This window comes from Eriocheir sinensis, unplaced genomic scaffold (genome assembly GCF_024679095.1).
Source record: "Eriocheir sinensis breed Jianghai 21 unplaced genomic scaffold, ASM2467909v1 Scaffold768, whole genome shotgun sequence".
Taxonomy (NCBI): domain Eukaryota; kingdom Metazoa; phylum Arthropoda; class Malacostraca; order Decapoda; family Varunidae; genus Eriocheir; species Eriocheir sinensis.
The window spans coordinates 195001-213966 of record NW_026112129.1 but is presented as its reverse complement, the minus strand read 5'-3'; the positions used below and the strand labels follow the sequence as shown (position 1 = coordinate 213966).

At 42.2% G+C, this 18966-nt stretch overlaps 1 protein-coding gene and 1 long non-coding RNA gene across 2 annotated transcripts in view; both read left to right on the top strand.

The window, feature by feature from the left end:
* The first annotated feature begins 120 nt into the window (after positions 1-120).
* LOC126994287 (uncharacterized) lies at positions 121-9169 on the top strand. The gene is made up of 3 exons (XR_007748964.1): positions 121-737; positions 8184-8327; positions 9094-9169. It is a non-coding gene; the product is annotated as an uncharacterized LOC126994287 (long non-coding RNA).
* An 8187-nt stretch (positions 9170-17356) lies between these two features.
* LOC126994296 (peptidyl-prolyl cis-trans isomerase-like) overlaps positions 17357-18966 on the top strand; it is a 6215-nt gene continuing 4605 nt past the window's right edge. Inside the window, exon 1 of the mRNA XM_050853624.1 lies at positions 17357-17548. Within this exon, the coding sequence (XP_050709581.1) occupies positions 17357-17548 (192 nt within the window). The remainder of the gene's footprint in view (positions 17549-18966) is intronic.

The following is an 18966-nucleotide window of genomic DNA, read 5'->3' as shown; positions in this document are numbered from 1 at the left end:
TGTACAACCCCATCTCCCAGGCGAAAAGTGCAAATCTTAGCGTTTTTCAAAATTCCCGCTAAACTAAAACGCACACAAACACAAATCGCCACAAACACAGACCAATCCTTCCCCTGCCCACACACACCAACGGCAAAGCAAACGCACAAACACAACCCCCACAATGATGCTGTTTGTTTATCCTTTCCAACTTACCCAGACGCAATTTATCACAGAAAAGATTTGACATTTTTCAATATTACAGAGAAACCAAAGCATACACAAACACACCATTCAGCACAAACGTAGACCAATCCTTCCCCTACCCACACACACCAACGGCAAAACAAACGCACAAACACAACCCCCACAAGCACCTCAAACGTAACCCTTACTCAAACCTAACAGTCCCAAATTTTTATCTGGAAATCTTAACCTTTTTCGATATCACAGCCAAACGGTAGCATGCACAAACACGCCACTCAGCACAAACGTAGAGGGATAATTTGCCTACCCACACACACCAACGGCGGAACAAACGCATAAACACAACCGCCACAATCACCCCGTTTGTCTGACCCTTCTCTCTCCTCTCCTCCCCCACAGCCGCTGCCGGAGTTAAGCGCTCACCGACCTCTACCGAATATCTTCAATATCTATACGGTTGCGACGGTGCTTCTACAGTTTGGTTGCCACTTTACCGCCCTGCTCTACCTGGTCAACCAAGCCAACCACCTGGACAACCACACTGCTATAGGGTAAGGAAGAGGAGGAGGAGGAGGGAGGGAAGGAAGGAGGAGGAAGAATGGAGGAAAGGAAGGAGGAGAAGGAAGAGAAGGAAGGAGGAAAGGAGGGAAGAGGAGGAGGAGGAGGAAGCAAGGAGGTAATATTAAACCTTGGACACACACACACACACACACACACACACACACACACACACACACACACACACACACAGATTACCAGGCCTTACTAATGTACTCTCTCTCTCACTCTTAAATCTAATCTTAAATCTAATGCCAAAGAACACGAAAAGGAGAAAAAGGAAGACAGAAGCAAAATAGACACACTTAACCAGCAACTTCAATCATCTCATCTTAAAATTAAAGAACTAGAAGAAAAAGTCACTTATCAAGAAGACTACAGCCGCAGGAAGAACTTGAGAATTAGTGGACTGGAGGAGAGAGGAGATGAAACCTGGGAGCAAACTGCAGCGGCTGTGACATCTCTCCTGGAATCAAAACTGCAGATACCAGGAATTATACTGGAGCGCGCGCACAGGGTTGGTCAACGCCGAGATGCCAGGCCCCGCCCCGTTGTGGCGCGCTTCGCTCGTTATGGGGATCGAGACGCAGCAATCAGACGAGGAAGACACCTGAAGGGTACTAACATACCTGAATGAAGATTTGTCTGCAGCTTCTTGCAATCAAGAATGCTCAGATGCCCTTGCTCAAGCTAGGCAAGGGCTGAAGGACAAGTAGCTTTCTGCCGACACACCAAACTGATCAGTCGGGACAAGACGTTTGGAAGTGCTACTGGACTGGACGTGCGGGCCGGGCGCGCGGCTGAAGCTGGAGGCTGGGGCTTGCGTGGCGGCCAGGTGCCAGTGACTGCCGTTGCTGGTGCTGGTGATGCTGCTGATGGTGCTGACGCTGCTGCTGGTGCTGCTGGCGCTCCTGATGGTGCTGGTGATGCTGATGGTGATGGTGGTGTCGTCCGTGTCGAGGCGGCTGGGGCGTGGGGTGGTGTGGACAACACTCGCTCTCCCCTCCCCGTGCACCGACCTGGTGGCTCGCGGCTGTCCTCGGCCCCACCTGCTGCTTCGTCCCCCCAACGCAAGGAAATCAAGAAAATCCTGCGAAGCGGCACCAAGAAATAGATTCACAACGTTAAGTAATTTAGTACATAATAACTCACACCTAATTCCAATCTATGATTCTACTACTACTACTACTACATCTACTACTACTACTACTACTACTACTACTAACTACTATTACTACTACTATCTGCTACTACTACCACTACTACTACTACTACTACTACTACTACTACTACTACTACTATTATGTTCACTACTACCACCACCACTACCTACTACTACTACTACTACTACTACTACTACTACTACTACTACTACTACTACTACTACTATTTTATGGTTACAACAACAACAAATACTACTACTACTACTACGCCTACTACTACTACTACTACTACTATTACTACTACTACTTCTATACTTCTCTCTCTCCTGCTACTACTGCAGCAACCACAACTTACTACTACTACCACCACTACTACTTTTCACTACTATAATTATAACTGCTTCTTAATATACCACCAATTACTAACTGCCTACTACTACTACTACTACTACTACTACTACTACTACTACTACTACTACTACTATTGCTATCATTTACTATACTACATTACTACTACTACTACTACTATTGCTTACTACTACTACTACTACTACTTACTACTACTATTACTACTACTACTACTACTACTACTACTACTACTACTACCATTACTACTACTACTACTACTACTACTACTTCCACTACTACTACTACTACTTCCTACTACTACTAACGATAATATGCCTCCACCAATAGATTATATTTTCCTTTTGCCTATTAACAATGAAGATTTGTTGCATTGTTTTAATGTCAATAATACACAAAATCAAGACCTTACATGCTTTCCATCCACTTAGTGTAGAAGATAGAAATTATAATAACGATCTTGATGTAACTCAGTTTTATTTAAGAGCAAGAAATTTAAATTTTCTAAATCTGAATATATTTATCTGGATAGCTTTCCTTTTCTACTAATAATAGTGGAATTATATTTATTAACACTGAATATTAGATCCATCTCATCGAATTTCCAATACTTTGTAGACACTGTCCTTTGTGCCAAACTAAATTTGATGTCATAGGATTAACAGAACCCTTAGATGTAGATATTTCTCCACTGTACAGATTCTTCTACCGGAATATGAAATGTTCACTAATAACAGAAACAGGTTTGGTGGGGAGTCATTATATCTCTAGTAAGTACAAATCTTCTGTGATCAATGAATTTTCTAAATTGGAACCTTTTATGGAATGTTTGGGAATCGAAGCAATATGTAATGCTACTACCTATTTATTTCTTTGTATTTACAGACCAATTCAAAGCAGTATAAATAATTTTCACAATTCACTTAATGAAATCTTATCCCTAATTAAAGATAAAAATTACAAGGAGGTTTTTGTGTTTGGAGACTTAAACATAGATTTGTTATAATGTAATAAATGACAATGTGCAGGATTTAATTAATATAATGTACAGCTATTCTTTATTTCCTCTAACTACCTTGCCTACTCGAGTAACTTCAACTTCATCCACGTTAATTGATCATGTTTGGTCATCTCAGATTGAAAGTAATATTGCATTATATATTAAAGACAGATATCAGTGACCACTACCCAGTAATCTCTGTATTTAAATGTGATAAATATCGTCATCCTTCTCCCACTTACGTAACTAAAAGAATATTTAATCAGGACTCCTTGAAAAATTTAGTAATAGTCTCTCACAAACTAATTGGAGGACACATTAAATTGTATATGTGCTAATGAGGCCTACAACTTATTTTACAGTAAATTTAAAACATGTTTTGATAAGTGTTTTCCGGAAAGAAAAATTAAATTTAGTTTTAAAAGGAACGTAGTCCACACATTACTCTGGCTCTTAAGAATAGTATTAGAGAAAAACATCGACTTGAAAAACTAGCTCATAAATGGCCTTTAACGTTTAAGGAGCCTTATAGAATATATAGAAATAAATTAACGTCACTTTTAAAATTAGCCAAGAAGAAGTATAACCAAGAGCAGTTACTTAATAGCCAAGGTAATCCAAAACAACACTGGAGATCCATTAATACTATTCTTGGTAGATGCACAGGTGCTAAACATACAGTTATTGAATTAAAGCCACATTGTACTGACATTTCTGAAACATTTAATGACCATTTTTGAAGGCTGGGGGGCTAGATCATGATATAGTAGGGATGAATATATGACATATTTACAATAACTCACCTAATTACTCGGTATACTTATCACCAGCTACACAGATAGAAATTGAAAACTTTCTTAAGACATTAAAAGGTACATCATCTGGTTTGATGAAATTTCTCCTTGGTCGTAAAGACAAACTGCCAGCATAATTTCCTTGCCATTAACACACATAGTTAACCTCACATTAAAGAAAGGAGTTTTTCCGGACGAACTTAAAAGCTAAAATTATTCCATTGTTTAAGTCAGATAATAGAGATGATGTCAATAACTACAGACCTATATCAGTTCTTCCTGTGTTCAGTAAAGTCTTTGAAAAGTGATATGCACTCGTCTTGTAAATTTCATTGAGAAAAATAATTTATTTTCGAATTGTCAGCATGGTTTTAGGACCAGGGCGCTCTACTGAGTTTACCATATATTTCAGTTTACCAATAATGTGTATAAATATCTGGAAAAGAAACATTATTTAGTTGGAATTTTTTTAGATCTTTCTAAGGCTTTTGATTCGCTATGTCATAAAATTCTATTAAGTAAACTTAGTAATTTTGGGATTCGGGGAGTTCCTTTAGAATTATTCAAAATTATTTAACAAATCGATTTCAAGCTGTTTACTGTAATTCTAAATATTCTTCTTCAAGCCTATCAAAATGGGTGTACCGCAAGGATCTATCCTAGACCTATACTTTTCTCATCTATATTAATGATATTGTCAATGCTAGTAATAAATTTAAGTATACCATTTATGCTGACGACACTAATTTACTATTAGATGATAAAATATAAATAGTTTGCATATAAACATTAATAATGAGCTCAATTCAATTAATATGTGGCTTAAACATAATAAGTTAAGGTTAAATATCACTAAAACAAAATACATTATCTTTCAAAACCGATCAGTCACTACTAACATGCCACCTATAACACTTGAAGGAAAAATACTTGAACGAGTTTCTTATACTAAGTTTTTGGGCGTTGTCATAGATCAAAATATCAATTGGAAATACCAATTAATTCTGTTGCAAATAAACTATCTAGGATATGTGGCATACTGTATCGAATAAGAAATAGCCTTACACAAGAAGCACTTATCAGTATTTATTATACACTTTTGTTACCGCATCTCATTTATTGTGTGTATCTGTGTGGGCGTGTACATTAGCTTCCTTTCTTAAAAATCTTCAGGTTTCTCAAAATAAGATATTTAGGTGTATGTTTTACATGAACAAGTTTGATTCCACACATAACGTATTTTCCACACATAGATTTCTTAATTTTAAAAACATTCATTGTTATTTTCTACTATTATTTATTTATAAAAACCTCGCACTGATGCATGGAACTCATCCTTTTCAAGTTATTAATACAGTGCATAATACGCGCAGGAACAATATAAATCTTATCTCTCCACAGTTTAGGACAGTTCTTTTCAGAAATAGTATTTTATGCTCAGGACCTCAAGTTTGGAATTCTTTGCCAGTAGAAATAAAAATCTCCTTAATAGTAATAATTTCTCTCTATTTAAAAGTCAGTAAAACACACTTATTTGCAATCCAAAACAATCACGGTTAAAATTATAATTTATTCCTGAAACATGAACACAAATTTACATTATTAAATCTAATCAGTGAATTGCATAGTACTATTGTCCATATTATTTTTATTATTGTTATTATTATTATTATTATTATTGTTATTATTATTATTATTATTATTATTGTTATTATTATTATTATTGTTGATGCTGTTGTAGTTGTTATTATAGTTAACATTTTAGATATAACTATTATAACTTCATCTGGTATTATAGTTAATGTTGTTATTTATTGTATATTTGTATTTAGCTTTATGGTTGGGAGCTATCTGCAACTTTTAGTAAGATAATAATAGTACAATGAAATAAATATACAGTCTGTCGGGAAGCTTCGGCTTGACAGGCTATATTCGTGCCAAGTATAATTATATATATATATGTATATATCAATGTGTATATTATGGCAATAAATTACCACTTACTTACTTTCTCTCTCTCTCTCTCTCTCGCTCTCTCTCTCTCTCTCTCTCTCCTCTCCCTCGCTCACTCTCTCTCGCTCGCTCTCTTTCCTTCTCTCTCTCTCTCTCTCTCTCTCTCTCTCTCTCTCTCTCTCTCTCTCTCTCTCTCTCTCTCTCTCTCTCTCTCTCTCTCTCTCTCTCTCTCTCTCTCTCTCTCTCTCTCTCTCTCTCTCTCTCTCTCTCTCTCTCTCTCTCTCTCTCTCTCTCTCTCTCTCTCTCTCTCTCTCTCTCTCTCTCTCTCTCTCTCTCTCTCTCTCTCTCTCTCTCTCTCTCTCTCTCTCTCTCTCTCTCTCTCTCTCTCTCTCTCTCTCTCTCTCTCTCTCTCTCTCTCTCTCTCTCTCTCTCTCTCTCTCTCTCTCTCTCTCTCTCTCTCTCTCTCTCTCTCTCTCTCTCTCTCTCTCTCGCTCTCTCTCTCTCTCTCTCTCTCTCTCTCTCTCTCTCTCTCTCTCTCTCTCTCTCTCTCTCTCTATCTCTCTCTCTCTCTCTCTCTCTCTCTCTCTCTCTCTCTCTCTCTCTCTCTCTCTCTCTCTCTCTCTCTCTCTCCTCGTGTCTCTCTCTTTCTCTCTCTCTCTCTCTCTCTCTCTCTCTCTCTCTCTCTCTCTCTCTCTCTCTCTCTCTCTCTCTCTCTCTCTCTCTCTCTCTCTCTCTCTCTCTCTCTCTCTCTCTCTCTCTCTCTCTCTCCAGGGGCGGCGGTGGACCTGAGAAGCAGTTTGAACCTTCTCTCCTTAACTCCCTCAGGTACATAATCTCCTGCCTCTCCAAGTATCAACCTTCGCGATCAACTACAGTGTAAGTTCAAAATGTGACCCTAACTTCAAATGCCCATAACTAATCTCTAAGTCATTCTACCTCAACCAAATTTTAACTACATCTACCCTAACTATTCCTCTGCATACCCTCAAAACTTGGGTACCCTAACTTAGATACTTTTGAAGATATAAACAAATCCACAAAATCCTTTACCACTCAAAAAATATTTAAATGTCCCAAATTCAAATGCCCATAACTAATTTCTAAGTCATTCTACCTCAACCAAATTTCAACCACATATACCCTAACTATTCCTCTGTACACTCTCAAAATTTGGTTGGCCTTCCTTGGATACTTTTTAAGATATAAGCATATACAAGAAAACCTCCCACTCAAAAAATATGTATGGAGTTCAAATATATCCCAACTTCAAATGTCCATATCTCGGCTCTAAGTCATCCTACCTCAACCAAATTTTAACCACATATACCCTAACTATTCCTCTGTATACCCTCAGAATTTGGGTACCCTAACTTAAATACTGTTGAAGATATAAGTAAAAGCATTAAATAATTTCCCACTCAAAAATATAAATGATGTAGAAAAGATAGCCCTAACTGTGACCACCCATAACTCATTTTAGGTCAACCAAATTTTAACCACATGTACCCTAACCATCCTTCTATACATCAACCAAATTTCATTGCCCTAACTTAAATACTTTCCGAGATACAAACAAATGTGGCGGAACTTTTTCTTGAGCGACGAAAAACTCCGTTCCAAATTGCGCAGTTTCCATGCTCTTAACTCTGCCTCAGATTAACGAAACTAAACTCAGACTCCGCCAATAATTGCGTAAACCATTCTTCTCTTCACCCACCAAGTCTCATTATCCGAACTTAAATTGTTTTCGAGATATCGGCAAAATAGCAAAAGTTTCCCGTCAAAAATATGCATCTTCTGAAAATGTATCCCACTGACTATAACTGCGATAACTCTGCTCTAACTCAACCACTATCAACCAGGTTTCGACCACACCTGCCCTAACTATCCCTCTATTCACCCACAAAGTCTCATTATCCTAACTTATATACTTCTTGAGATATCAACGAATATATCAAAACTTTCCACAAAAAAATTCTCGTCTTCGGAAAATGTATCCTGCTGACTATAACTGCGATAACTCTGCTCTTATTCAACCTAAAACAGCCAGATTTCGACCACACCTGCCCTAACTATCCCTCTAGCCACCCACCAAGTTTGATCTTCCTAACCTAAGAACTTCTTGAGATATGAACAAATATATTAAAACTTTTTCTCCCCCAGGGCCGACCTTACATGGAGGGGCTGAGCGAGAACCGGCCGCTCCTATACAGCCTCATGGGAGCCTTTGGTCTCATCCTCGCTCTCTCCCTCGGCATCTTCCCGGACTTTGGGAGGCAGTTTGAGATCGTCGAGTTCCCGAGTGAGGTGAGATTTGCCTCCATTTTTCTCTCCTTTCCTCCATCTCTCCATCCTTTCCTCCGACACCAAAGAGTAGGTTAATCTTTCCTCTTCCTCCTCCTGTCTTCCGCTTCTTCCTCCGCCTCTTTGTTTCTCTGCAATCTCCACTTTTATCAAGGTCTGTGTATTTCTCCAGCGTAATTTTGGTGGTTTTGTTCATTTCCTCCTCCAAGTTCAAGTCCATTTTCCTCCACTTTCCTCCATCTCTCCCCCATTTCCTCCTACACCAAAAACTAGTTTAATCTTTCCTCTTCCTCCTCCTCTCTTCCACTTCTTCCTCCTCCTCTCCGTTTCTCTTCTATCTCCACTTTCATCAAGGGGTGTGACTCGTTCCAGTGTGATTTTGATGGTTTCATTCATTTCCTCCTCCAAGTTCAAGTCCATTTTTCTCCACTTCCTTCCATCTCTCCCTCCTTTTCTCCTACACCAAAAAATAGCTTAATCTTTCTTCTTCCACCTCCCGTCCTCCACATCTTCCTCCTCCTCTCCGTTCCTCCGCAATCTCCACTTTTATCAAGGTTTGTCTTCCATTTCAGTGTGATTTTGGTGATCTCGTTCATTTCCTTCTCCAAGTTCAAGTCCATTTTCCTCCACTTTCCTAAATCTCTCCCTCATTTCCTCCTACACCAAAAAATAGCTTAATCTTTCCTCTTCCACCTCCCCTCCTCCACATCTTCCTCCTCTTCTCCGTTTCTCCGCAATCTCCATTTTTATCAACTCTTTTCCATTCCAGTTCCGGGTGACCCTCATACAAGTTCTGTGCCTGGACTTCGCGCTGTCGTTCGTCATAGATAGAGTCTGTCTGAAGAATTCTCTTTGGGGAGGGCAAGTTGCCCTCCCCTCAGTGGCTCTGAGAGAGAGAGAGAGAGAGAGAGAGAGAGAGAGAGAGAGAGAGAGAGAGAGAGAGAGAGAGAGAGAGAAACACACACACACACACACACACACACACACACACAGAGAGAGAGAGAGAGAGAGAGAGAGAGAGAGAGAGAGAGAGAGAGAGAGAGAGAGAGAGAGAGAGAGAAACACACACACACACACACACACACACACACACAGATACGCAGAACACACACACACACACACACACACACACACACACACACACACACACACACACAGAGAGAGAGAGAGAGAGACACACACAGAGAGAGAGAGAGAGAGAGAGAGAGAGAGAGAGAGAGAGAGAGAGAGAGAGAGAGAGAGAGACACACACACACACACACACACACACACACACACACACACACACACACATACACACACAGAGAGAGAGAGAGAGAGAGAGAGAGAGAGAGAGAGAGAGAGAGAGAGAGAGAGAGAAACACACACACACACACACACACACACACACACACACACACACAGAGAGAGAGAGAGAGAGAGAGAGAGAGAGAGAGAGAGAGAGAGAGAGAGAGAGAGAGAGAGAGAGAGAGAGAGAGAGAGAGAGAGAGAGAGAGACACACACACACACACACACACACACACACACACACACACACACACACACACACACACACACACACAGAGAGAGAGAGAGAGAGAGAGAGAGAGAGAGAGAGAGAGAGAGAGAGAGAGAGAGAGGGGAGGAGAGAGAGAGAGAGAGAGGAGAGAGAGAGAGACCAAGGTTAATTTATATATATATTGAGATTGAGAGAGAGAGAGAGAGAGAGAGAGAGAGAGAGAGAGAGAGAGAGAGAGAGAGAGAGAGAGAGAGAGAGAATTGTATCTATTTGTATGCAGTGTATTTTTTCTTCTTATTTTTGATTTTTTTGAGAAAGTTAAAAAAATATGAAAATGAAATAAATAAAATAAATGTTTTTTGCAATAGTGGAAGATTTTTGTCCCTCTCCGCCTCCACCTTCCTCTCTCTCTCTCTCTCCCTCCTTTCTCTCCCTCCTCCTCCTCCCTCCCTTCCCCTCCATACATAGCTAAATAAATTATCTTTCTCTATGCCTCTTGTTTTTCTCTCCGTTTCTCCTTCCCTCCAAAAATGAGTTTAAAACATATGGAGGGAAGATTTGCTGCTGCCTCTCAGCCAGACAGCTCCTTCCTCCTCCACCTCCTCTTTCTCTCCTCTCTCCTCCTTTCTCTCCTCTCTCTCCTCCTCCTCCTTCCCTCCACACACACAATAAATTCTTCTTTCTCTCCGTGTATACGATATTATGGCTAAATCGTTATAATTAGCCATCCAGCGCCACTTGAGACTAGTACAGTGATATAATAACAGTAAAACAGAACGTTGATTACCCATATACCACGCCGTTTTTCTGCCCTGCCTGCATTAATAATACGCGACCGCTATAGTTAGGGCTGTGCTGGTTATAATAGCCGTCTAATAGCATCAGTAGTAATTACTTGTAGAATAAGTTAATATACATAACAGGACGTTTATTTATCCTCTGTATATTACGTTTTTCTGCGTAAAATATTGAAAAAAACACCAAAAGTACGACAATGTTTTTTAACGCCTACGATATATGGATGGGCAGGTGTACTCCGCAATTGCTAATACTTTCAGTAGTCCTGGAAATCGAAAAGTTGGATAGGCACGGGCACCGGTACCGGTAAAATTTGGAGGAGTTTTTTTTCTTTATCTCCATGACGTCTGATGAAATTCCTAAATAACAAATTCTTTTCTGTAAAGAAAACTCTCTCTCTCTCTCTCTCTCTCTCTCTCTCGAGTAGAAATGCAACGTTTAGAGTCTTCTCATTAATGTAAAATCACTCGAGGCTTTAAGGACAGACCACCTAGTCTGGACCATGGAGTCTGGTGTGGTCGCCACTTGGTAATTAGCACCACTTGGTAATTAGTACAGGATATAACAGAACAGAACGTTGATTACCTTATATACCACGTTTTTAATAATAATAAGCAATAATATAGTTAGACCTGTATATATATAGCCGTCAATAGTGCACGGTATACTATAGCCGTATATATAGCATATATATATGACTATCGTTAATATATTATCCCCATATTACGTTTTCTGCGTAAATATTGAAAACACCAAAAAGTACGACAATGTTTTAACTTTCCACGATATATGGATGGGCAGGTACCGTTACTTCAGTAGTCCTGGTACCGAAAATGATAGCACCGGCACCAGTACTGGTACCTAGGAGGAGTTTTTTTTTTTATCTATGACGTCTGGATGAAATTCCTAAACAAATTTTCTGCAAAGAAACTCTCTCCTCGAGAAATGCAACGTTTAGGAGTCTTCAATAATGTAAAATCACTTTAGGGAGTTTAAGGACAGACCACCTAGTCTGACCATGGAGTCTGTGTGGTCTGATTTTCTACAAATCTACGTAAATCTCTCCTCTCTCCTCACCAGCGATAACAGGACGTATATATATATATATATATATATATATATATATATTGAAAAAACACCAAAAGCATGACAATGTTTAACGCCTACGATATATGGATGGGCAGGTACCGTTAATACCAGTAGTCCTGGTACCGAAAAGTTGAGACACCGGCACCGGTACCGGCAATTTAGAGGGAGTTTTTTTTATCTATGACGTCCGATGAAATCTTCTAAATAAATTTTCTGTAAAGAAAACTCTCTCGAGTAGAAATGCAACGTTTAGGAGTCTTCTATTAATGTAAATCATCGAGGTTAAGGACAGACCACCTGGACCATGAGTCTGTGGTCTCACGTATATATATATATATATATATATATATATATATATATATATATATATATATATATATATATATATATATATATATATATATATATATATATATATATATATATATATATAGTACTGGTACTGGTACCGGTACCGGTTTAATTGTAGTTTAATCCGGTACTTCGTTAGTAGCGGTACTGGTACCGGTACTGTAGTTTAACTGGTACTTTTAGTAGCCTTAAAAGGTATACTGGTACTGGTACCGGTAGTTTAACTGCGTACCGTTAGTAGCAGTACTGGCACCGGTATCTTCGTAGCCTTAACTGGTACGTTCGCGTTAGTAGCGTTACTGGTACCGGTACCAGTCCACTCCCTAACTACGCCAGAGGATTCAAGATGGCGGCCTGTGCGTGCTGTCAACAAAGGTACGTCGTCCACTTTCGGCCTGAAAAAACCGCCTTGTTTGAGCTCGTTCAAGCGCTGTAGGCATGACATTTGGAACTCATGCCTTGTTACTCCTGGGACACCTGTGGACGCGGCGGAGAACGCTGAAATAAGACGATTTTCCGATGAGTTTGTGGCGGGTGAGGGAGGTAGGCGGGACGGGTCTTCCCTAGGGATGGGCAAGTACTGTTAATTTGAGTACCGGTAGTACTGGTACTGAAATTTCAGGTACCGTTAGGGTACTGGTACCGAAGGAGTATTTTATCTGAATGACTTTGATGAAATTCTAAATAAATGGGGCCTTCTCTCCTCAGGGCCGGTCAATAGTGGCGCCCTCAGGGCTCGGCCCTTTATTCAGTGTTTTCATTATTTACATCAACGACGCGGATGTTGGACTCAACAACCGACAGTAACCGCAGACTATACAAAGATTGGCAACCGTTCTCATTGACGCAAGACAGGCAAGCCCAAGAGGATTTGCACAAAATTTCAGCTTGGTCGGATAGATGGAGATGCCCTTTAACGAGATAAGTGCCAGGTCCTTCGTTGAACGAGGAATAAGAAGTTCAGCCGAAATGCGCGGGCGCAACCTGGGGAAGGCTCAATGCGGCCAAAGACGGGGTCAAATCACACAAACCAAATTCTCACAGCACGCATCGATGCAGCAAATAAAGCAATAGAATGTCATTTCATTAAAAGAAACTTTGTATTCAAGTCTGATTTTCTATGTAAATCTCTCTCTCTCTCTGTGTGTGTGCGTGTGTGTGTGTGTGTGTGTGTGTATTTACGTAGTTACCAGCTGTGATGTACATGTACGGAGCTGGCGCTGCCTGTCTTTTCACAGTACTTCCGTCTAATTTGGCCGTAAATGCGCTTTATTGACTTCTGCTCAAATGCAACTAATTTCCCTCTCCAGCTTCATTCTAGACCCCATGCCATTACCTCTGTTGGTGGAAGCTGTTCTTCTTGATGTCTCTTCTACAAATTCTAGCTTTCGCATTTCCTTTAAGTTTCTCTCCTTTATCAAAAGCAAGGTCATTCTATCCAATTTCTCCAGACCATTCATCACCCCATACACCGCTATTAAATCTCCTCTCTCTCTTGTACTCCAGTGTAGGGAGGACCAGCAATGTTCCTTCATAAGGCAGGTCGCTCAGACTAGGTGCCATTTCTTTTTGGTTGCTGCCGCTCTCTGTATCCTCTCCCTGTTTTCAACGTGTGTTTCTTGAAGTGATGGCGACCAAGCCACTGGATGCATATTCTAGTTCAGGGCGTATCAAGGTCACACCATTAGCTTTCCTTACTCACTGTGTGTGTGTGTGTGGTGTGTGTGTGTGTAAATTACAGCAAACAGTGTCCTGTGTGTGTGTGTGTGTGTGTGTAGCCTATACAGCAACAGTGTCCTGGTGTGTGTGTGTGTGTGTGTGTGTGTGTGTTTAGTCACAAACAGTGTCCTGTGTGTGTGTGTGTGTGTGTGTGTGTGTGTGTGTGTGTGTGTGTGTGTGTGTGTGTGTGTTATTTATACAGCAAACAGTGTCCTGTGTGTGTGTGTGTGTGTGTGTGTGTGTGTGTGTGTGTGTGTGTGTAGCCTATACAGCAAAACAGTGTCCTGGTGTGTGTGTGTGTGTGTGTGTGTGTGTGTGTGTGTGTGGTGTGTGTGTGTGTGTGTGTGTGTGTGTGTGGTGTGTGTGTGTGTGTGTGTGTGTGTAGCCTATACAGCAAACAGGTCCTGTGTGTGTGTGTATGTGTGTGTGTGTGTGTGTGTGTGTGTGTGTGTGTGTGTGTGTAACCCATACAGCAAACAGGTCCTGTGTGTGTGTGTGTATGCGTGTGTGTGTGTGTGTGTGTGTAGCCTATACAACAAACAGTGTCCTGTGTGTGTGTCTGTGTGTGTGTGTGTGTGTGTGTGTGTGTGTGTGTGAACACATGATCGCAGGTCTGCAACTGCCTATACTTGCAGCCACCTCGTCCACCCCAAGTGAGTGGCAGCAGGTAGCACCCATCATCCGCCTCCCCAAGCCCATCTAATCTCCTGAATGCAGTAATCCTGCCCCAGGCCAGCCACCACACGGCTACCACCAGCTGTGTTCCACCCTGTATCCCACCCACTACTTCCTACCAAATCTTTTCATCCATAAACTCGTCTTAACCTCTTTTTGAACACATTTACACCATTGCCGTATTACCACTCCCTGGCAATGCATTCATAACCACACCCATGCATGCCAAAGAAAGGAAGCCAAAGTCCAACTTACACCTTTTTGTTTCCTAATTCTCCTATCATGACCCTAGTCCTGTTTCCTCTCTAGTGTAAAGAAAGTATCCGTGATCTAAGTAATCGCAATCTGAAAACATTTTTATATAGCTCTCATCATATCCCCTCAGACATCTCCTCTCAAAATGAAAAACATATCTAGCCTCTTTACCCTCTCCTCCCCATACTCCAGGCGCCTCATTGCTGCCATCATCCCAGTTGCCTTTCTCGAACTGCTTCTAACAAAGTGTTACATCCTGTGGTGACCAAGCTTGTATACAATACTCTAAATGAGCTCTCAACATAAGCATTATATAAACTACCTCTTACCTCCTCTTGCTTTTAACTATAACATTTCTATTTATAAAACCCCAGGATCCTGTTTGCCCCTATTTCTAGCTTGTTGTAACACTGCTTGAGAATTTCATAGTCTTATCTCGTCACTGGCCACAATTCCTAAATCCTCTTTTCTATTCTCAACTGCCTCTCAACCAAACTCCTTCCATCCTCATAGCTAAAATTCTATTATATCTTTTACCTATATGCACAACCTGGACACCTCCGGGGAGTTAGACCCATCTGCCACCTATCTGCCCATCCTATCCAAGTCCCTTTGCATCCTATAATTGTCCTGAGCCCCTGTACTGTACTAGCTATCTTGGTATCATCTGCAAACTTTGGTGTTTTACTACTAATCCCTTGTTATCTAAAATCTTCATTAATATATACTAGGAACAAAAGTGGTCTAGCTGAGGTACCCATTTACTTCAACCACTTCCTCCAGTCAGATTCTGGCCCCATTTAATACTACTACTCTCTGTTTTCTATTCCTTTATGAGCCATCCACTCCACTACAGTACTGTAAAATTATCCCATGCAACCTCAGTTTATGCACTAGCCTCCTGTGTGTGGTACCTTATCAAAAGCTTGACTAAACGGTCTAGATAAATTACCTACGGCTATACTGTTTCCCCCATCTTCAACTCAAGCTTTGTAATGTGTTTCTAAGAACTGTAGTAAGTTTGTGAGACACGACCTACTCCTCATCTAAAACCACATGCTGAGAGAGTCCCTAATTAGTCTATACTTGATCTAAATGCTCCTGCAAATACTACCCCTCTTCACAATTTTCTCCAGAATCTTACACACACACACACACACACACTGTATACTAGTCAACTGACTGGCCTATAATTACTAACATCCTCTTCCTACCTTTCTTAAAAATGGGTGTACATTAGCTAACTTCAGTCCTGAGGCATCTCTACGTAGGAGCAAGTCTTGGAACAACGGTTTACCTGCCACACCCGTTCATGCCGGATAAACCAAGGACTACTGTAATGATGTACTTCTTTTTCATAGACGCACGTTAACATTCAATACATTCTTGCTGGATTAACGGTATCAACGTTAACATTTACATTAACAAAGATAACGATGTTAAGATTGGCGATTAATCTAAAGCCCACCACTGATCAGTTGGCACCTTCCAGGTACAAGTTCATTTTCCGTCAAAGAAAGTACAAAATATCAGACGATAAACTGATATCTCGTCAGCTTAACGCCAGTACTTCTGTAATTTGTTGTGCTATATGAAGTACCATTGTAAAAGTCACAATGAATCTTTAGAACTGAAACTTACACGGGAATTTTCGGAATACTCAGGAATTTCTATTAATTCAGAGAATTCAAACAAAATTGTCCTTTTTTATTTATTTTACTTATTTTTATTTATTTTCAAGTCTAGTTTTAGGGACAGTTGTTGAAACGTCCCAGCTGGTGGCACAGGGGCAGTGATTTTGAAGTGGCGCCCATTAGCCAGGCTCATGTGGCTGGTGAGAGGCACACTGGATCCCAAGCGGTGAGTCTGAGCTGATGCGATCAGGACAGGACTGGCTCTGGAAACTGGAGTCACTCGGACACGACTAGTAGAGATGATTCATGCACAGTGCTGTGCTAACTCAAGGTTCAAGACTGTTTTATCCACACTTTATGAAGATTGTATTGCCTGTTTAATTACAGACATATTATCCACCTGCCCCTGCTTGGACACACACACACACACACACACACACACACACACACACACACACACACACACACACACACACACACACACACATCATTATCACACACACACACACCTTTCAGTGTGTTTCTGCTGTAGTGCCTCCCTCACTCTGCCTCTCTGTTTCAGGGTGACAACCCCTGAGGAGTGTCCAGTGTGCCTGGACAGGCTTTGATGACTTAAGTACAGCGGCCACGCACTCTGCCCTGTGGCTACACAATCTCACACACTGTGCACAGATAAGCTGGAAGGAGCAGGGCCGTGTTACTCTGTCCGGAGTGCGTCACCCATGCCAGCCTGGAGGGCGGGCAGTTCCCTGTCTGCTATACAATTGAGGCCTTAATAAGAAGGCTGAGAGGCGGGAAGGCGGTGGAGGCCCAGCCACCCAGTGCCGGGAAGGGGAAAGGGGCAGCAGGATCAGCTGGCAAGAAGGAGCAAGCGGGTCTCTCTCAAGAAAAATGCGTTCCTTTCTGCAGGAACAGGAGGCTACAGTTGTGGTTGCCATCACTGCCTGCCAGGAGGCTCAGGGGTCCCAGCTGGACCAGTATGAGGCCACCCTGACAGGCTGGGAGGCTGAGCATGGCAGCAGCAGACGGACGGCCCCAGGAACTGGTGGACAAGAGCAGGGGTGCCAGGGAGCTCCTGCAGCAGGAAAGGTTCCGTGTGGCACCGAAGAGGAAGGAGGGTGAAGAAGAAGGAGCAGGAGCTGCAGACTGTGTGGGAGAGAGTCTGGCACTCGTGCAACAGAGCAAGAGGCACTCAAAGTCGTGGGTGAGAACAGGTTCCACCTCACCGGTGAGGTGGAGCAGGTGTTGGAGGAGTGCCAGCAGTGTTTCCCTGACGCCGGCATCCCCACCACTGCCAGGAAGGTGAGTGTGCTGCACCGGTGGCCTGGCCCTCAGCCACACAAGTAAACTCATCAGGCAACACACAGGGGGGTATACACAGTGGTGCACACAAGGGGTATGCACAAGAGTACAGCCACAGGCGGCATGCACAAGGGTACACGCTGAGCACACCCGGAGCGGACCTTGTGCCCGCAAGTGCTCACCTGTCTTCTTCTCCTCCTCTTGGTGCGCTGCTTCGCCTGTTTTAGTTGGTGTTGTTGGCTCTGCCGGAAGGTGTGTCTTCCGGTGATGACTGGCCGGAACTAAACGTTCCGGGTGCTGATCCTTGATAGATTTATGTCAACCCAGCTTCTGTTCTCACCGACCATAAGCGCCCATGTCCACTAACATCCCAGTAAGGACACTGAGCTTGTGTTTCTGACACATGCATTCATATGTACATGAGCAATATACACATTACAAGCATATACAGGGGTGCAGACACTTGCAGCATACACAGGGGACATATACAGGCGTACACACAGGGGGCATATACAGGGGAACATGATAGGGGGGGTATACACAGGGTACAGACAGGGGCATAGAAAGTGGCACAGGAGCGAGGGTGTGAGCTTCTTCCCTAACCCAGTGTTGTTGTTTCAGGTGAGAGAGAGGCATCTAGTGCAGCCCTGGAGGCTGCCAAGGCTGTCCAGGCGGCTCTGGAAACTGTTTCCTCACAGAAGAACCCAGGCCCCAGCTCAGTCCCAGAAGAACCCAGGCCCCAGTCAGACCCAGAAGAACCTAGGCCCCAGTCAGTCCCAGAAGAACCCAGGCCCCAGTCAGACCCAGAAGAACCCAGGCCCCAGTCAGACCCAGGACCTCACCATCATGGAAAAGTGCAGTTCATCTTAAAGCCAAGCTTGAAGGTCAGTACCCCCGAGTGTCACTCGTGTTGAGGCAGCGAGTCCCTGCACACGTCACTGCAGTGCTTAGAAAAGCATTTTACTCAACACAGCACTGCAGTCACCTTGTACTTGTCATCACTGTGTGATTGCTGTGTTTGCTTTACCTCAACACAGCACCAGTGGTCACAGTACCTTGTCATGGCATAATTGGTGTTTCTGTTAGTGCTCCCTCAGTGAGTTACCAGTGGTCACCTTGTCATGGTATACTTGTGTTTCTTGTTGGTGCCTCAGTGAGTTACCAGTGGTCACCTTGTCATGGCATAATTGGTGTTTGGCAGTGCCTCAGTGAGTTGGGCCAGTGGTCACCTTTGTCATGGCATAATTGGTGTTTGTTAGTGCTCAGTGAGTTACCAGGTATCACCAAGGCGGCATAATTGGTTGTTTCTGTTAGTGTCTC